General features: G+C 44.1%; 1 protein-coding gene across 2 annotated transcripts in view; it reads right to left on the reverse strand.

The window, feature by feature from the left end:
- macrod2 (mono-ADP ribosylhydrolase 2) overlaps positions 1–15,649 on the reverse strand; it is a 1,220,194-nt gene that overhangs the window by 98,255 nt on the left and 1,106,290 nt on the right. For both annotated transcript variants that reach the window (XM_036960544.2, XM_036960545.2), the window contains exon 9: positions 9,928–10,006. In XM_036960544.2, the coding sequence (XP_036816439.2) occupies positions 9,928–10,006 (79 nt within the window). The remainder of the gene's footprint in view (positions 1–9,927; positions 10,007–15,649) is intronic.

Here is a 15,649-nt window from a genome sequence, read left to right on the forward strand (position 1 = left end):
CAGGATAACTGACATATCCTAACTTGACCTTGTTGGGCAAAAACTCTGCATCAAAACTCAGCAGGACAGGCACCGGGTCTGCGTCGTACCGAATGCCAGGCATCACAGACACCAGGAATCTTCCATTTCAGCTGATCCTCCTCAACACTTAATGCCACCCCTGTTATCACTCCTTTCAACGCCGCCCTGCTCCGGAGAGCAAAGTAAGTCATAGTTCCTGTCCCTAGTCGTGTGGTCCGGACTGCCTGCTCCCTCTGGACGGAAGAAACACACGAGTCCACTTCGCATTACTGTCACCGACTCAACAGTCCCCAACCTCTTCTCCAGCCTGACACCACACACACTGTATGGATCAGACAGAATAAAGGGATCCATTCTCTCCACCAATCTGAAGGGAAGATATAGATCCCGTACAGTCATTCTGATTTCCATGTAAAATAGCCTTTTGATTGACTAAAACAACACCCATAATCATTTTTTTTTCAGATAGAAATGCTGAACATTTTAGAAAAAATACTTTTTTTGTAGCCATGTGAGAGTGTTATTCCAGCTGATCTGTTGTGTTATGTCATTACATGTTACATATGACTATGGACAGTGTCTTGTGAAAGACTCATGTTTGACCTTTTCTCAAATGAGAACGGTTGACTAACTCAGTCAGTGGTTCTCAACTCTCTCATCAGGGACCCCACAGTTGTTCCAGAGGTAGCTCACTTAACCAAATTAAAATCCTAATTTGATCTGGTTTCATCCAAACATCACCTAATTTCATGTTCGGGACCTTTAACAAGGTTGTGAAAATGGAAAGGACTGGGTTCTCGGTTCTCTTTTAGTTACAGTGGGTTAGAGAAAGGGACAACTCTTGGTTCTCCTGTGTTGGATATCCAGCGAAAGCTTTGAACAGGTGTCAGAGATCAGATGCCTTTAGCAGACAGAAGGGGAGGTAGACAGTGGGAAGGGGTCTGAGGGGGGAAGGTACTTAGGGGGTGTGTCCCAGGAGGAAGTGAAAAGGCAACCCTTAACCTGTGAGCTCATAGGTCACATCAAAGCCCAGACTGTGTGATGAGGGAAAGCTCCTGTGTGTGTGTCTGTGTGTGTGTGTGTGTGTGTGTGTGTGTGTGTGTGTGTGTGTGTGTGTGTGTGTGTGTGTGTGTGTGTGTGTGTGTGTGATGAGGTAAAGCACACCACTGTGTGGCACTTCTGCTTGTTCCAGCCATGCCCTTCTCTAAAGGTCTCCAATTGAATTTCTCTCCATTATTTGAACCTCTCAAGACCTCATTAAGAAGTCACTTCACGTCAATAAAAAGTAGCTTCAGGAAGAGTTATCTTCCATTACCTCAACCTAGACATAACATCTTTCCTTGTGCTTTTCTGCGCTACAATAGTACAATAGCACAGTGTTGTTTGTCAATCAGTTTTTTACTTCTTATGGCTGGGGGTAGTATTGAGTAGCTTGGATGAATAACATGCCCAGAGGTGCCCAGAGTAAACTGCCTGCTACTCAGGCCCAGTTGCTAATATATGCATATTATTAGTATTGGATAGAAAACACTCTGAAGTTTCTAAAACTGTTTGAACAATGTCTGTGTGTATAACAGAACTCATATGGCAGGCAAAAACCTGAGAAAAAATCCAACCAGGAAGTGGGAAATCTGAGGTTGGTCATTTTTCAACTCATTCCCTATTGAAGATACAGTGGGATATTGGTAATGTTGCACTTCCTAAGGCTTCCACTAGATGTCAACAGTCTTTAGAAACTTGTTTGAGGCTTCTACTGTAAAGAAGGGGCTCATAAGGGCTCTTTGAGTCAGTGGTCTGGCAGAGTGCCACAAGCTCGTAACGCTCGTTCATGTGAGAGTTAGCTCGCGTCCCATTGCTTTTATACAGACAAAGGAATTCTTGAAGTCTTATGTTAAAAACATCCTAAAGATTGATTCTATAAATTGTTTGACATGTTTCTAAATGACTGTAATGGAAGGACTGTAATGGGACTTTTTGAGTGAACGCACTTTGTGAGTTTGGATTTGTTTTCAAAATGCGCTAACAAAAGTAGCTATTTGGACATAAATGATGGACATTATTGAACAAAACAAAAATGTATTGTAGAACTGGGATTCCTGGGAGTGCATTCTGATGAAGATCATCAAAGGTAAGTGAATATTTATAATGTTATTTCTGACTTCTGTTGACTGCACAATATGGCGGATATCTTTTTGGCTTGTTTGGTCTCTGAGCGCCGTACTCAGATTATTGCATGGTTTGCTTTTTCCGTAAAGCATTTTTGAAATCTGACACAGCGGTTGCATTAAGTAGAAGTGTATCTAAAGTTCCATGCATAACACTTGTATTTTCATCAACATTTACTGTTAGAATTTCTGTAAATTGATGTGGCTCCCTGCAAAATCACTGGATGTTTTTGGAACTACTGAACATAATGCGCCAATGTATACTGAGATTATTTGATATAAATATGAACTTTATCAAACAAAACATACATGTATTGTGTAACATGAAGTCCTATGGGTGTCATCTGATGAAGATCATCAGAGGTTAGTGATTAATGCTATCTCTATTTCAGATTTTTGTGACTCCTCTCTTTGGCTGGAAAAATGGCTGTGTTTTTCTGTGACTTGGCTCTGACCTAACATATTCCTTTGTGGTGTTTTCGCCATAAAGCCTTTTTGAAATTGGACACTGTGGTGGGATTAACAAGAAGTGTATCTTTAAAATGGTGTGAAATACTTCTATGTTTGAGGAATTTTAATTATGGGATTTCTGTTGTTTTTAATTTGGCGCTCTGCACTTTCTCTGGCTGTTGTCATATCGATCCCTAAGAAGTTGTTAAGTCTGTGCATGTCAATGAGCAGTAGTTTCAGGAGGAGTTGGTTACCTGCTCTTAGATATCTTCTCTTAGTATTCACTTCTGCTGCTTTCCTGCACATTAAAACAATAGCACAGTGCTTTTCTTTCCTCCTTTCCCTCACCCAAACCTAAAACTCAGCCCAAACTCAAATGGATTATTGTCTATTTAGACATACTTGAAATGGTGAAATTATGGCGTGACTTGGTATTTTATGTCCATTCCAATTTCCAACCATCCACTAGGGGCAACACAAGTGCCTATTCCCCCCCCCCCCCAAAATAAATAATACATTTTTTTTAAATGTTGGAACTCAGTCAGTGTCTCAACTTACTGTTGCTAGGTAGAATAGTAGAATAGACAAGGTGCAATTTCAAAATGTGGCTGTTTATCAACAATTTTTATGATAGTTTCTCAATCAGCCCATGTCAGCATTTTTTGGGGGGGATTGGTAAATTAGTCTTGCGGCCAGCTATCTTAACTTAGTAATCATGGTTGAATTAGAGCCCGGGAGGACCCCATTGATTCTGTTAGTCAGGCTCACTCAGATATCATATTACAAACTGAAAACATTTCTCTCCATCCTATGACAAAATGTGTAGAATTGCAGCGAACTAGCTTAAAAACGGCAACATGTTCTCTACACCACATGGCAAAATGGGGGGATGGGGGATTTTTGGTGTCCCACACCCCCATCAAAGTTGCCCATCCCTGATTTAATAGGATCGAGGAGCTAGGCATGGGCATTGTGGATGGGGTTGAGGATCACAGGATGGGCTCGAACAGCAAGCTGCAGTATGGCTCATGAGATTGTGAGTTCAATCCCAGTGCTAGGCACCTGTTTTGTATTTTTTGTTTTAACCCTATCCCAAACCTTAACCCTAACCTTAACCACTCTGAAGTAAACTAAACCCTAATGCCTAAATTTGACCAAAATCTCAGAATGAATGCCTAAATGTAACTGTCAAGGTTAGTTTTGGTTTCACTTTTGCGCAGTTTGACTGACAGCTAACATGCTCTATAATCTACAGACATACCACAGATGGCCCCACATGCCATAACTTAAAGCGCCAGCCATGACTTATCTCTATTGCTGCATTTATGACAAGTTATGGTGTTTTCTTTAGAGATGGTGTTGCTAAAACTCCATTATAGTGATGGAGTTGTACTCATCAATGTCACTTTGGGAGTGATAACTAATAATGAACAACTTTTCCAAGGCTTTCCTCTACACTAGGAAGGTGGTCAAATGTTTCCCTACCTACATGGCATTTGGATGATGGAGATGTACTTATTATACTTATTGCTGGCACTTTGGGAGTGATAACGGCAGAAACAACAGCTCTAGAAATCCATCTCACAACATTAATATGAAAAGGCCTTCCATCGGTGCATGGGGACAGGAAAAATCATTACACACACTGTAGGATGAAGGGAATCTTCCAGCTAAGAGTTAGAGAGGGAATGGGGTTGGAGGGAGAAAAGGATAGAAGGAGAGGGGAGGAGGGAGAGAGAGAGAGAGAGAGGGAGGGAGGGGGAGAGAGAGAGAGAGAGAGAGAGAGAGCGGGAGGGAGAGAGGGAGGGAGGGGGGCAGAGAGGGAGAGAGAGAGAGAGAGAGAGAGAGAGAGAGAGAGAGAGAGAGAGAGAGAGAGAGAGAGAGAGAGAGAGAGAGAGAGAGAGAGAGGGAGGGAGGGAGGGAGGGAGGGAGGGAGGGAGGGAGGGAGAGATAGAGAGAGAGAGAGAGAGAGAGAGAGAGAGAGAGAGGTAGGGGGAGGGAGGGAGGGAGGGAGGAGGGAGGGAGGGAGGGAGGGAGGAGGGAGGGAGGGAGGGAGGGAGGGAGGGAGGGAGGGAGGGAGGGGGAGGGAGGGAGAGGGAGGGAGGGGGAGAGGGGGGAACAAAACAGTCTCCATGTGAGAGTCGAAGGACGATGAAGGCCTGAAACTCTGTATTCCTTATAGGTGACGAGGAGTTGGGAAGATGGAGTGAAAGAGAGTCAAACAGAGACACAGAGAGAGATTCTGAGCGAGATTCTGAACGAGAGAGAGAGAGATACAGGAGAGTCTGGGATTTTCAAGATGGGGAGGGAATAGGTGCCACATAGGAGATATTGCTAGCACGGTGAAACAGGCGTGTCTACCCTTCAGCCGCCCATACACCCTATAGCCCTTTAGCTCTAATCCTCCATGGTCCCCTAGCCATCAGAGATGGTGACTGGTTGCTCAAGGCTTCAGGGCTCAGAGATGGGAGCGGAGGGGTGTGTGAGTTCTTGTGTGTGGAGGGTTGGGTGGCAGGAGAGAGAGAGAGTAGGTGGATGGCAGGACTATTTGGGAAGGAGAGAGAGGGAGAGGGAGAGAGAGAGAGAGAGAGAGAGAGAGAGAGAGAGAGAGAGAGAGAGAGAGAGAGAGAGGGAGGGAGAGGGAGGGAGGGAGGGAGGGCAGAGAGGAGGGGGAGAGAGAGAGAGAGAGAGAGAGAGAGAGAGGGAGGGAGGGAGGGAGGGAGGGAGGGAGGGAGGGAGGGAGGGAGAGAGAGGGTTGGAGAGAGGGTTGGAGAGAGGGTTGGGGAGAGGGAGGGAGGGAGGGAGGGAGGGAGGGAGGGAGGGAGGGAGGGAGGGAGGGAGGGAGGGAGGGAGGGAGGGGGAGGGGAGGGGAGGTGGAGAGAGGGTTGGAGAGAGGTTGGGAGAGGGAGGGAGAGAGAGAGAGAGAGGAGGGAGGGAGGGAGGGAGGGAGGGAGAGAGAGAGAGAGAGAGAGAGAGAGAGAGAGAGAGAGAGAGAGAGGAGGGAGGGAGGGAGAGAGAGGGAGCGGGAGGGAGGGAGAGAGGGGGAACAAAACAGTCTCCATGTGAGAGTCGAAGGATGATGAAGGCCTGAAACTCTTTATTCCTTATAGGTGACGAGGAGTTGGGAAGATGGAGTGAAAGAGAGTCAAACAGAGACACAGAGAGAGATTCTGAGCGAGATTCTGAACGAGAGAGAGAGATACAGGAGAGTCTGGGATTTTCAAGATGGGGAGGGAATAGGTGCCACATAGGAGATATTGCTAGCACGGTGAAGCAGGCTTGTCTACCCTTCAGCCGCCCATACACCCCTATAGCCCTTTAGCTCTAATCCTCCATGGTCCCCTAGCCATCAGAGATGGTGACTGGTTGTTCAAGGCTTCAGGGCTCAGAGATGGGAGCGGAGGGGTGTGTGAGTTCTTGTGTGTGGAGGGTTGTGTGGCAGGAGAGAGAGAGAGAGAGAGTAGGTGGATGACAGGACTATTTGGGAAGGAGAGAGAGGGAGAGGGAGAGAGAGAGAGAGAGAGAGAGAGAGAGAGAGAGAGAGAGAGAGAGAAAGAGAGGGAGAGAGAGAGAGAGAGAAAGAAAGAGAGAGAAAGAAAGAAAGAGAGAGAGGGGGAGAGAGAGAGGGAGGGAGAGAGAGAGAGAGAGAGAGAGAGAGGGAGAGGGTTGGGGAGAGGGAGGGAGGGAGGGAGGGAGGGAGGGAGGGAGGGAGGGAGGGAGGGAGGGAGAGCGAGCGAGCGAGCGAGCGAGGGTTGGGGACAGGGAGGGGGAGAGAGAGAGAGAGAGAGAGAGAGAGAGAGAGAGAGAGAGAGAGAGGGAGGGAGGGAGGGAGAGCGAGGGTTGGGGAGAAAGGCTTCAGGGCTCAGAGATGGGAGCGGAGGGGTGTGTGTGTTCTTGTGTGTGGAGGGTTGTGTGGCAGGAGAGACTTGGAGCAGAAAATAACGTGCATTTATTTATCTTTCGTCTCTGTGAGACTCGGCGAGACAACTTTGTTGTGTTGTGGATGCTTCCTGGAACTCCCTGAGAGAGACATGCCCCTTTCAGCAAAGAACTGGCTGGCTGGCTGGCTGGCTGGCTGGCTGGCTGAATCGTCCAACAGGATTGTTCTCTAGAGTTGCCCCTCAAAAACAAACACTGCACAACTAATCCAAAGGCCTTGTCTCACTGTAAAGCATCTGATGACACTAAATTTAGACGTTATGTTGCTTTATAACCCCAGATAAACTCAGGAAGGACAGGGACACTACATTATGTTGCTTTATAGCCCCAGATAAACTCAGGAAGGACAGGGACACTACATTATGTTGCTTTATAGCCCCAGATAAACTCAGGAAGGACAGGGACACTACATTATGTTGCTTTATAGCCCCAGATATACTCAGGAAGGACAGGGACACTACATTATGTTGCTTTATAGCCCCAGATAAACTTAGGAAGGACAGGGACACTACATTATGCTGCTTTATAGCCCCAGATAAACTCATGAAGGACAGGGACACTACATTATGTTGCTTTATAGCCCCAGATAAACTTAGGAAGGACAGGGACACTACATTATGTTGCTTTATAGCCCCAGATAAACTCAGGAAGGACAGGGACACTACATTATGTTGCTTTATAACCCCAGATAAACTTAGGAAGGACAGGGACACTACATTATGTTGCTTTATAGCCCCAGATAAACTTAGGAAGGACAGGGACACTACATTATGTTGCTTTATAACCCCAGATAAACTCAGGAAGGACAGGGACACTACATTATGTTGCTTTATAGCCCCAGGTAAACTCAGGAAGGACAGGGACACTACATTATGTTGCTTTATAGCCCCAGGTAAACTCAGGAAGGACAGGGACACTACATTATGTTGCTTTATAGCCCCAGGTAAACTCAGGAAGGACAGGGACACTACAATATGTTGCTTTATAGCCCCAGATAAACTTAGGAAGGACAGGGACACTACATTATGCTGCTTTATAGCCCCAGGTAAACTCAGGAAGGACAGGGACACTACATTATGTTGCTTTATAACCCCAGATAAACTTAGGAAGGACAGGGACACTACATTATGTTGCTTTATAGCCCCAGGTAAACTCAGGAAGGACAGGGACACTACATTATGTTGCTTTATAGCCCCAGATAAACTCATGAAGGACAGGGACACTACATTATGTTGCTTTATAACCCCAGATAAACTTAGGAAGGACAGGGACACTACATTAAGTTGCTTTATAGCCCCAGGTAAACTCAGGAAGGACAGGGACACTACATAATGTTGCTTTATAGCCCCAGATAAACTTAGGAAGGACAGGGACACTACATTATGTTGCTTTATAACCCCAGATAAACTTAGGAAGGACAGGGACACTACATTATGTTGCTTTATAGCCCCAGATAAACTTAGGAAGGACAGGGACACTACATTATGTTGCTTTATAACCCCAGATAAACTTAGGAAGGACAGGGACACTACATTAAGTTGCTTTATAGCCCCAGATAAACTTAGGAAGGACAGGGACACTACATTATGTTGCTTTATAGCCCCAGATAAACTCAGGAAGGACAGGGACACTACATTATGCTGCTTTATAGCCCCAGGTAAACTCAGGAAGGACAGGGACACTACATTATGCTGCTTTATAGCCCCAGATAAACTCAGGAAGGACAGGGACACTACATTATGTTGCTTTATAGCCCCAGATAAACTCAGGAAGGACAGGGACACTACATTATGTTGCTTTATAGCCCCAGGTAAACTCAGGAAGGACAGGGACACTACATAATGTTGCTTTATAACCCCAGATAAACTTAGGAAGGACAGGGACACTACATTATGTTGCTTTATAACCCCAGATAAACTTAGGAAGGACAGGGACACTACATTAAGTTGCTTTATAGCCCCAGATAAACTTAGGAAGGACAGGGACACTACATTAAGTTGCTTTATAACCCCAGATAAACTCAGGAAGGACAGGGACACTACATTATGTTGCTTTATAGCCCCAGATAAACTCAGGAAGGACAGGGACACTACATTATGCTGCTTTATAACCCCAGATAAACTCATGAAGTACAGGGACACTACATTATGTTGCTTTATAACCCCAGATAAACTTAGGAAGGACAGGGACACTACATTAAGTTGCTTTATAGCCCCAGATAAACTTAGGAAGGACAGGGACACTACATTAAGTTGCTTTATAGCCCCAGATAAACTCAGGAAGGACAGGGACACTACATAATGTTGCTTTATAGCCCCAGATAAACTTAGGAAGGACAGGGACACTACATTAAGTTGCTTTATAGCCCCAGATAAACTCAGGAAGGACAGGGACACTACATTATGCTGCTTTATAACCCCAGATAAACTCAGGAAGGACAGGGACACTACATTATGTTGCTTTATAGCCCCAGATAAACTCAGGAAGGACAGGGACACTACATTATGCTGCTTTATAGCCCCAGATAAACTCATGAAGGACAGGGACACTACATAATGTTGCTTTATAGCCCCAGATAAACTTAGGAAGGACAGGGACACTACATTATGCTGCTTTATAGCCCCAGATAAACTCAGGAAGGACAGGGACACTACATTATGTTGCTTTATAGCCCCAGGTAAACTCAGGAAGGACAGGGACACTACATTATGTTGCTTTATAGCCCCAGATAAACTCATGAAGGACAGGGACACTACATTATGTTGCTTTATAACCCCAGATAAACTTAGGAAGGACAGGGACACTACATTATGCTGCTTTATAACCCCAGATAAACTCAGGAAGGACAGGGACACTACATTATGTTGCTTTATAACCCCAGATAAACTTAGGAAGGACAGGGACACTACATTATGCTGCTTTATAACCCCAGATAAACTCAGGAAGTACAGGGACACTACATTATGCTGCTTTATAGCCCCAGATAAACTCAGGAAGGACAGGGACACTACATTATGTTGCTTTATAGCCCCAGGTAAACTTAGGAAGGACAGGGACACTACATTATGCTGCTTTATAGCCCCAGATAAACTCAGGAAGGACAGGGACACTACATTATGTTGCTTTATAACCCCAGATAAACTCAGGAAGGACAGGGACACTACATTATGTTGCTTTATAGCCCCAGGTAAACTCAGGAAGGACAGGGACACTACATTATGTTGCTTTATAGCCCCAGGTAAACTCAGGAAGGACAGGGACACTACATTATGTTGCTTTATAGCCCCAGATAAACTTAGGAAGGACAGGGACACTACATTCCATGGCATAATGGAAACAGAATCAGACGCACCTTGGAAGACTTGAAGGATTTTTTCCTTGTAGATCCTGTAGTCCGCCTCCAGGAAGACACAGAAGATAACACGTTCGATCTGCACAGAAAGAAAAATAAATAAATAATTCCATTATTCCACTGTTGCTATTAATTGCACATTCAACTCCAGACCATCAGGACCAACAGATCCCACAAGAGCTACTAAAGGGACAAAATCAACAATTGAGGAACCAATGATAACGTTTTACACCAGGGAGCCACAATCAAACCATAAGCACAGTTCAGAATATCCTATTAGCCAATTAGCTGGCTCCCCAGTACAGAATACCAGCCTAGGTCCGTCTTCCAAATGGCACCCTATTCCCTATGCAGCACACTACTTTTGTCCAGGGCCCATAGGACTCTGGTTAAAATGTAGTGCACTATATAGAGAGTAGGATGCCATTTGGGACACAACCCATGCCCCACTGGTGGCAGGAGTGGGGTCTACTACTGAGCAGGCTTTTAGTGAATATTACACTATATTACACTACATTACATCACATTTTGGAGATAATATCTGAATGAGAGCATTTCCTTTGGTAGGATACATTCAATATATCCCCAGCACCATAAAGTACAACTAAAAAGGTACTTATTCTCAAACTATAGACAAAAACGTGCAGCTATAGGTATCCTTTGACCCAGTACTTTGCTCTTATGAACTACCTCAGGGATTCAGAACTTACTAACCACTGACTGTCATTTATTTTACACTATGAGTGCTGCTAGTAAGTTGTGCTTCTAATTCATAATCACTGTAGTTATCCTCTCAAGCTGAACACTTTGGAGGGATTTTGCTATGGATAATTCAAATTGCACCCTGCAAATGTCAGCATATCCTTTTTGAATAACTAAACTCTCTGTATATTCATTTCCTTATGTCTCATTTATTGTTATGAATTTTTGCCTGTGTGGGTTGCTACCATGCCTTCAGAAAGTATTCATACCCCTTGACTTATTCCACATTTTGTTGTGTTATAGCCTGAAATTCATATATTTTTTCTCACCCATCTACATAAAATACCCCATAATGACGAAGCTCATCAAATTAATTCACATCCCTGAGTGTAAGGAGCGACGCTGGTAGACAAGAAGCAGGTATAGGGAGAACATTTAATGAACAACGGACATGAAACAGAACAGGAACAGCGTCTGGACAGGGGAAAAATAACGAACCCAATGCTGACACAGGGAACCAACAGAGGAACAGACAGAAATAGACAGGGCAATCAACAAAGGGAAGGAGTCTTGAGGCGGGCCGGACGCAGTGCCCGCTGACACGGTCGCCAGGTGTACGGTGTTTCCTCCGACACATTGGTGCGACTGGCTTCTGTGATAAGTGGGCATTGTGTCAAGAAGCAGTGCGGCTTGGTTGTGTTGTGTTTTGGAGGACGCACGGCTTTCGACCTTCGCCTCTCCTGAGACAAGACTGTAACTACCAATTTGACACCACGAGATTGGGGAGAAAAAGGGGTACAAAAATAAAATAGAAAATAAATACAAAATCAAAGGCAAGGAGTCTCCAATGAGCGCAGCTGCGCGTAATTATGGTGACAGGTGTGCGTACGAAGGGCAGCCTAGCGCAATCAAGCGCCATAGAGGGAGAGCGGGAGCAGGCGTGACACCGAGTCAATAAATGTTAGAGATATCTTTGGCAGTGATTACAGCTGTGAGTCTTTCTGTGTAAGTCTCTAAGAGCTTTGCACACCTGGATTGTACAATATTTTCAAATTATTATTTGTTTCAATTCTTCAAGTTCTGTCAAGTTGGTTGTTGATCATTGCTAGAGAGCCATTTTCAAGTCTTGCCATAGATTTAAGTCAAAACTGTAACTAGGCCACTCAGGAACATTCAATGTCGTCTTGGTAAGCAACTCCAGTGTATATTTGGCCTTGTGTTTTAGGTTAATGTCCTGCTGAAAGGTGAATTTGTCTCCCAGTGTCTGTTGGAAAGCAGACTGAACTAGGTTTACCGCTAAGATTTTGCCTGTGCTAAACTCTATTCAGTTTATTGTTAAGCTAAAAAACTCCCTAATCCTTGCAGATGACAAGCATACCCATAACATGATGCAGCCACCACCATGCTTGAAAATATGGAGAGTGGTACTCAGTAATGTGTTGTATTGGATTTGTCCCAAACATACACTTTGTATTCAGGACAAAAAGTTAATTTATTTGCCAAATATTTTGCAGTTTTACTTTAGTGCCTTATTGAAAACAGGATGCATGTTTTGTAATATTTGTATTCTGTACAGGCTTCTTCCTGTTCACTCTGTCATGTAGGTTAGTTTTGTGGAGTAACTACAATGTTGTTGATCCATCCTCAGTTTTCTCCTATCGCAGCCATTAAACCCTAACTGTTTTAAAGTCACCATTGGCCTCATGGTGAAATCAGTGAGCTAGTTTCCTTTCTTTCCGACAAATGAGTTAGGACGCACGCCTGTATCGTTGTAGTGACTGGGTGTATTGATACACCATCCAAAGTGTAATAATAACTGCACCATGGTCAAAGGGATATTCAATGTATGTTTATAACTGTTTTACCTATCTACCAGTCGGTGCGCTTCTCTGCTAGGCATTGTAAAACCTCCCTGGTCTTTGTGGCTGAATCTGTGTTAGAAAGTCACTGCTCGAGTGAGGGACCTTACAGATGATTGTGTGTGTGGGGTACAGCGATGAGGTTGTCATTAAAAAAATATGTTAACCACTATTATTGCACACAGAGTGAGTCCATGCAACTTATTAAGTGACTTGTAAAACACATTATCACTAAGAAAACCATTTTGACATTATGGGGTATTGTGTTTAGACCAGGGACACAACATCTAAATGTAATCCATACATGCAGACTGTAACACAACAAAATGTGGAAAAAGTCAAGGGGTGTAAATACTTTGTGAAAGCACTCAACCGCTCATCAACAATTCAAGATCAAAAAACACATTCTTTTTTTTCAAGCTGAAAAGATTGAAATATAAATCCCTGTCTTACAATGGTGAATACACTGAATACATACGACTGGAATAATGTCTGCACTAATACACAATCACGTGAACACCTCTCCACCATCACTCTCCTATCTACCTTCCTATTGTACAATACAACACCCTCTCCACCATCACTCTCCTATCTACCTTCCTATTGTACAATACAGCACCCTCTCCACCATCACTCTCCTATCTACCTTCCTATTGTACAATACAGCACCCTCTCCACCATCACTCTCCTATCTACCTTCCTATTGTACAATACAGAACCCTCTCCACCATCATTCTCCTTCCTATTGTACAATACAGCACCCTCTCCACCATCACTCTCCTATCTACCTTCCTATTGTACAATACAGCACCCTCTCCACCATCACTCTCCTATCTACCTTCCTATTGTACAATACAGCACCCTCTCCACCATCACTCTCCTATCTATCCTCCTATTGTACAATACAGCACCCTCTCCACCATCACTCTCCTATCTACCTTCCTATTGTACAATACAGCACCCTCTCCACCATCACTCTCCTATCTACCTTCCTATCGTACAATACAGCACCCTCTCCACCATCACTCTCCTTCCTATTGTACAATACAACACCCTCTCCACCATCACTCTCCTATCTACCTTCCTATTGTACAATACAGCACCCTCTCCACCATCACTCTCTTATCTACCTTCCTATTGTACAATACAGCACCCTCTCCACCATCACTCTCCTATCTACCTTCCTATTGTACAATACAACACCCTCTCCACCATCACTCTCCTATCTACCTTCCTATTGTACATTACAACACCCTCTCCACCATCACTCTCCTATCTACCTTCCTATTGTACAATACAGCACCCTCTCCACCATCACTCTCATTCCTATTGTACAATACAACACCCTCTCCACCATCACTCTCCTTCCTATTGTACAATACAGCACCCTCTCCACCATCACTCTCCTATCTACCTTCCTATTGTACAATACAGCACCCTCTCCACCATCACTCTCCTATCTACCTTCATATTGTACATTACAGCACCCTCTCCACCATCACTCTCCTATCTACCTTCCTATTGTACAATACAGCACCCTCTCCACCATCACTCTCCTTCCTATTGTACAATACAGCACCCTCTCCACCATCACTCTCCTATCTACCTTCCTATTGTACAATACAGCACCCTCTCCACCATCACTCTCCTATCTACCTTCCTATTGTACAATACAGCACCCTCTCCACCATCACTCTCCTTCCTATTGTACAATACAGCACCTACTCCACCATCACTCTCCTTTCTATTGTACAATACAGCACCCTCTCCACCATCACTCTCCTTCCTATTGTACAATACAGCACCCTCTCCATAAAGCAAGCAGGCATGAAATACACAAACACATGACATTATATTATCTAATGAACTACTACGATGTTCTGTAATGTTCCCTTTTAATACAGTAGTCTTAGTCTGTAATATGTACAGTATGTCATTTCCCTTGATTTCAGGAAGTATTATCTCAGCATGACACAGACAACCTCACAGAGAAGAGCTTTGTCACAAAAGTCTATGTCTGTAACAGTGTCTGTCTGAAACAGAGTCGCTGTCTGAAACACAGTCGATGTTTGTAACAGAGTCGATGTCTGAAACAGTGTCAGTCTGTAACAGAGTCGATGTCTGTAACAGTGTCAGTCTGAAACAGAGTCGATGTCTGTAACAGTTTCGGTCTGAAACACAGTCGATGTCTGTAACAAAGTCTGTCTGAAACAGAGTCTCTGTCTGAAACACAGTCAATGTCTGTAACAAAGTCTGTCTGAAACAGAGTCTCTGTCTGAAACACAGTCAATGTCTGTAACAATGTCTGTCTGAAACAGAGTCTCTGTCTGAAACACAGTCAATGTCTGTAACAATGTCTGTCTGAAACAGAGTCTCTGTCTGAAACACAGTCAATGTCTGTAACAAAGTCTGTCTGAAACAGAGTCTCTGTCTGAAACACAGTCAATGTCTGTAACAATGTCTGTCTGAAACAGAGTCTCTGTCTGAAACACAGTCGATGTCTGTAACAATGTCTGTCTGAAACAGAGTCTCTGTCTGAAACACAGTCGATGTTTGTAACAGAGTCGATGTCTGTAACAGTGTCTGTCTGTAACAGAGTGTCTGTCTGTAACAGAGTGTATGTCTGTAACAAAGTGTCTGTCTGTAACAGTGTCTGTCTGTAACAGAGTGTCTGTCTGTAACATAGTGTCTGTCTGTAACAGAGTCGATGTCTGTAACAGTGTCTGTCTGAAACACAGTCAATGTCTGTAACAGAGTCTCTGTCTGTAACAGAGTGTCTGTCTGTAACAGTGTCTGTCTGTAACAGAGTGTCTGTCTGTAACAGAGTCGATGTCTGTAACAGTGTCTGTCTGTAACAGAGTGTCTGTCTGTAACAGTGTCTGTCTGTAACAGAGTGTCTGTCTGTAACAGAGTCGATGTCTGTAACAGTGTCTGTCTGTAACAGAGTGTCTGTCTGTAACAGTGTCTGTCTGTAACAGAGTGTCTGTATGAAACAGAGTCGCTGTCTGAAACACAGTCGATGTCTGAAACAGAGTCTCTGTCTGTAACAGAGTGTCTGTCTGTAACAGTGTCTGTCTGTAACAGAGTGTCTGTCTGTAACAGAGTCGATGTCTGTAACAGTGTCTGTCTGTAACAGAGTGTCTGTCTGTAACAGTGTCTGT

Source organism: Oncorhynchus mykiss, chromosome 23, assembly GCF_057628025.1.
Source record: "Oncorhynchus mykiss isolate SJ-2025 chromosome 23, ASM5762802v1, whole genome shotgun sequence".
Taxonomy (NCBI): domain Eukaryota; kingdom Metazoa; phylum Chordata; class Actinopteri; order Salmoniformes; family Salmonidae; genus Oncorhynchus; species Oncorhynchus mykiss.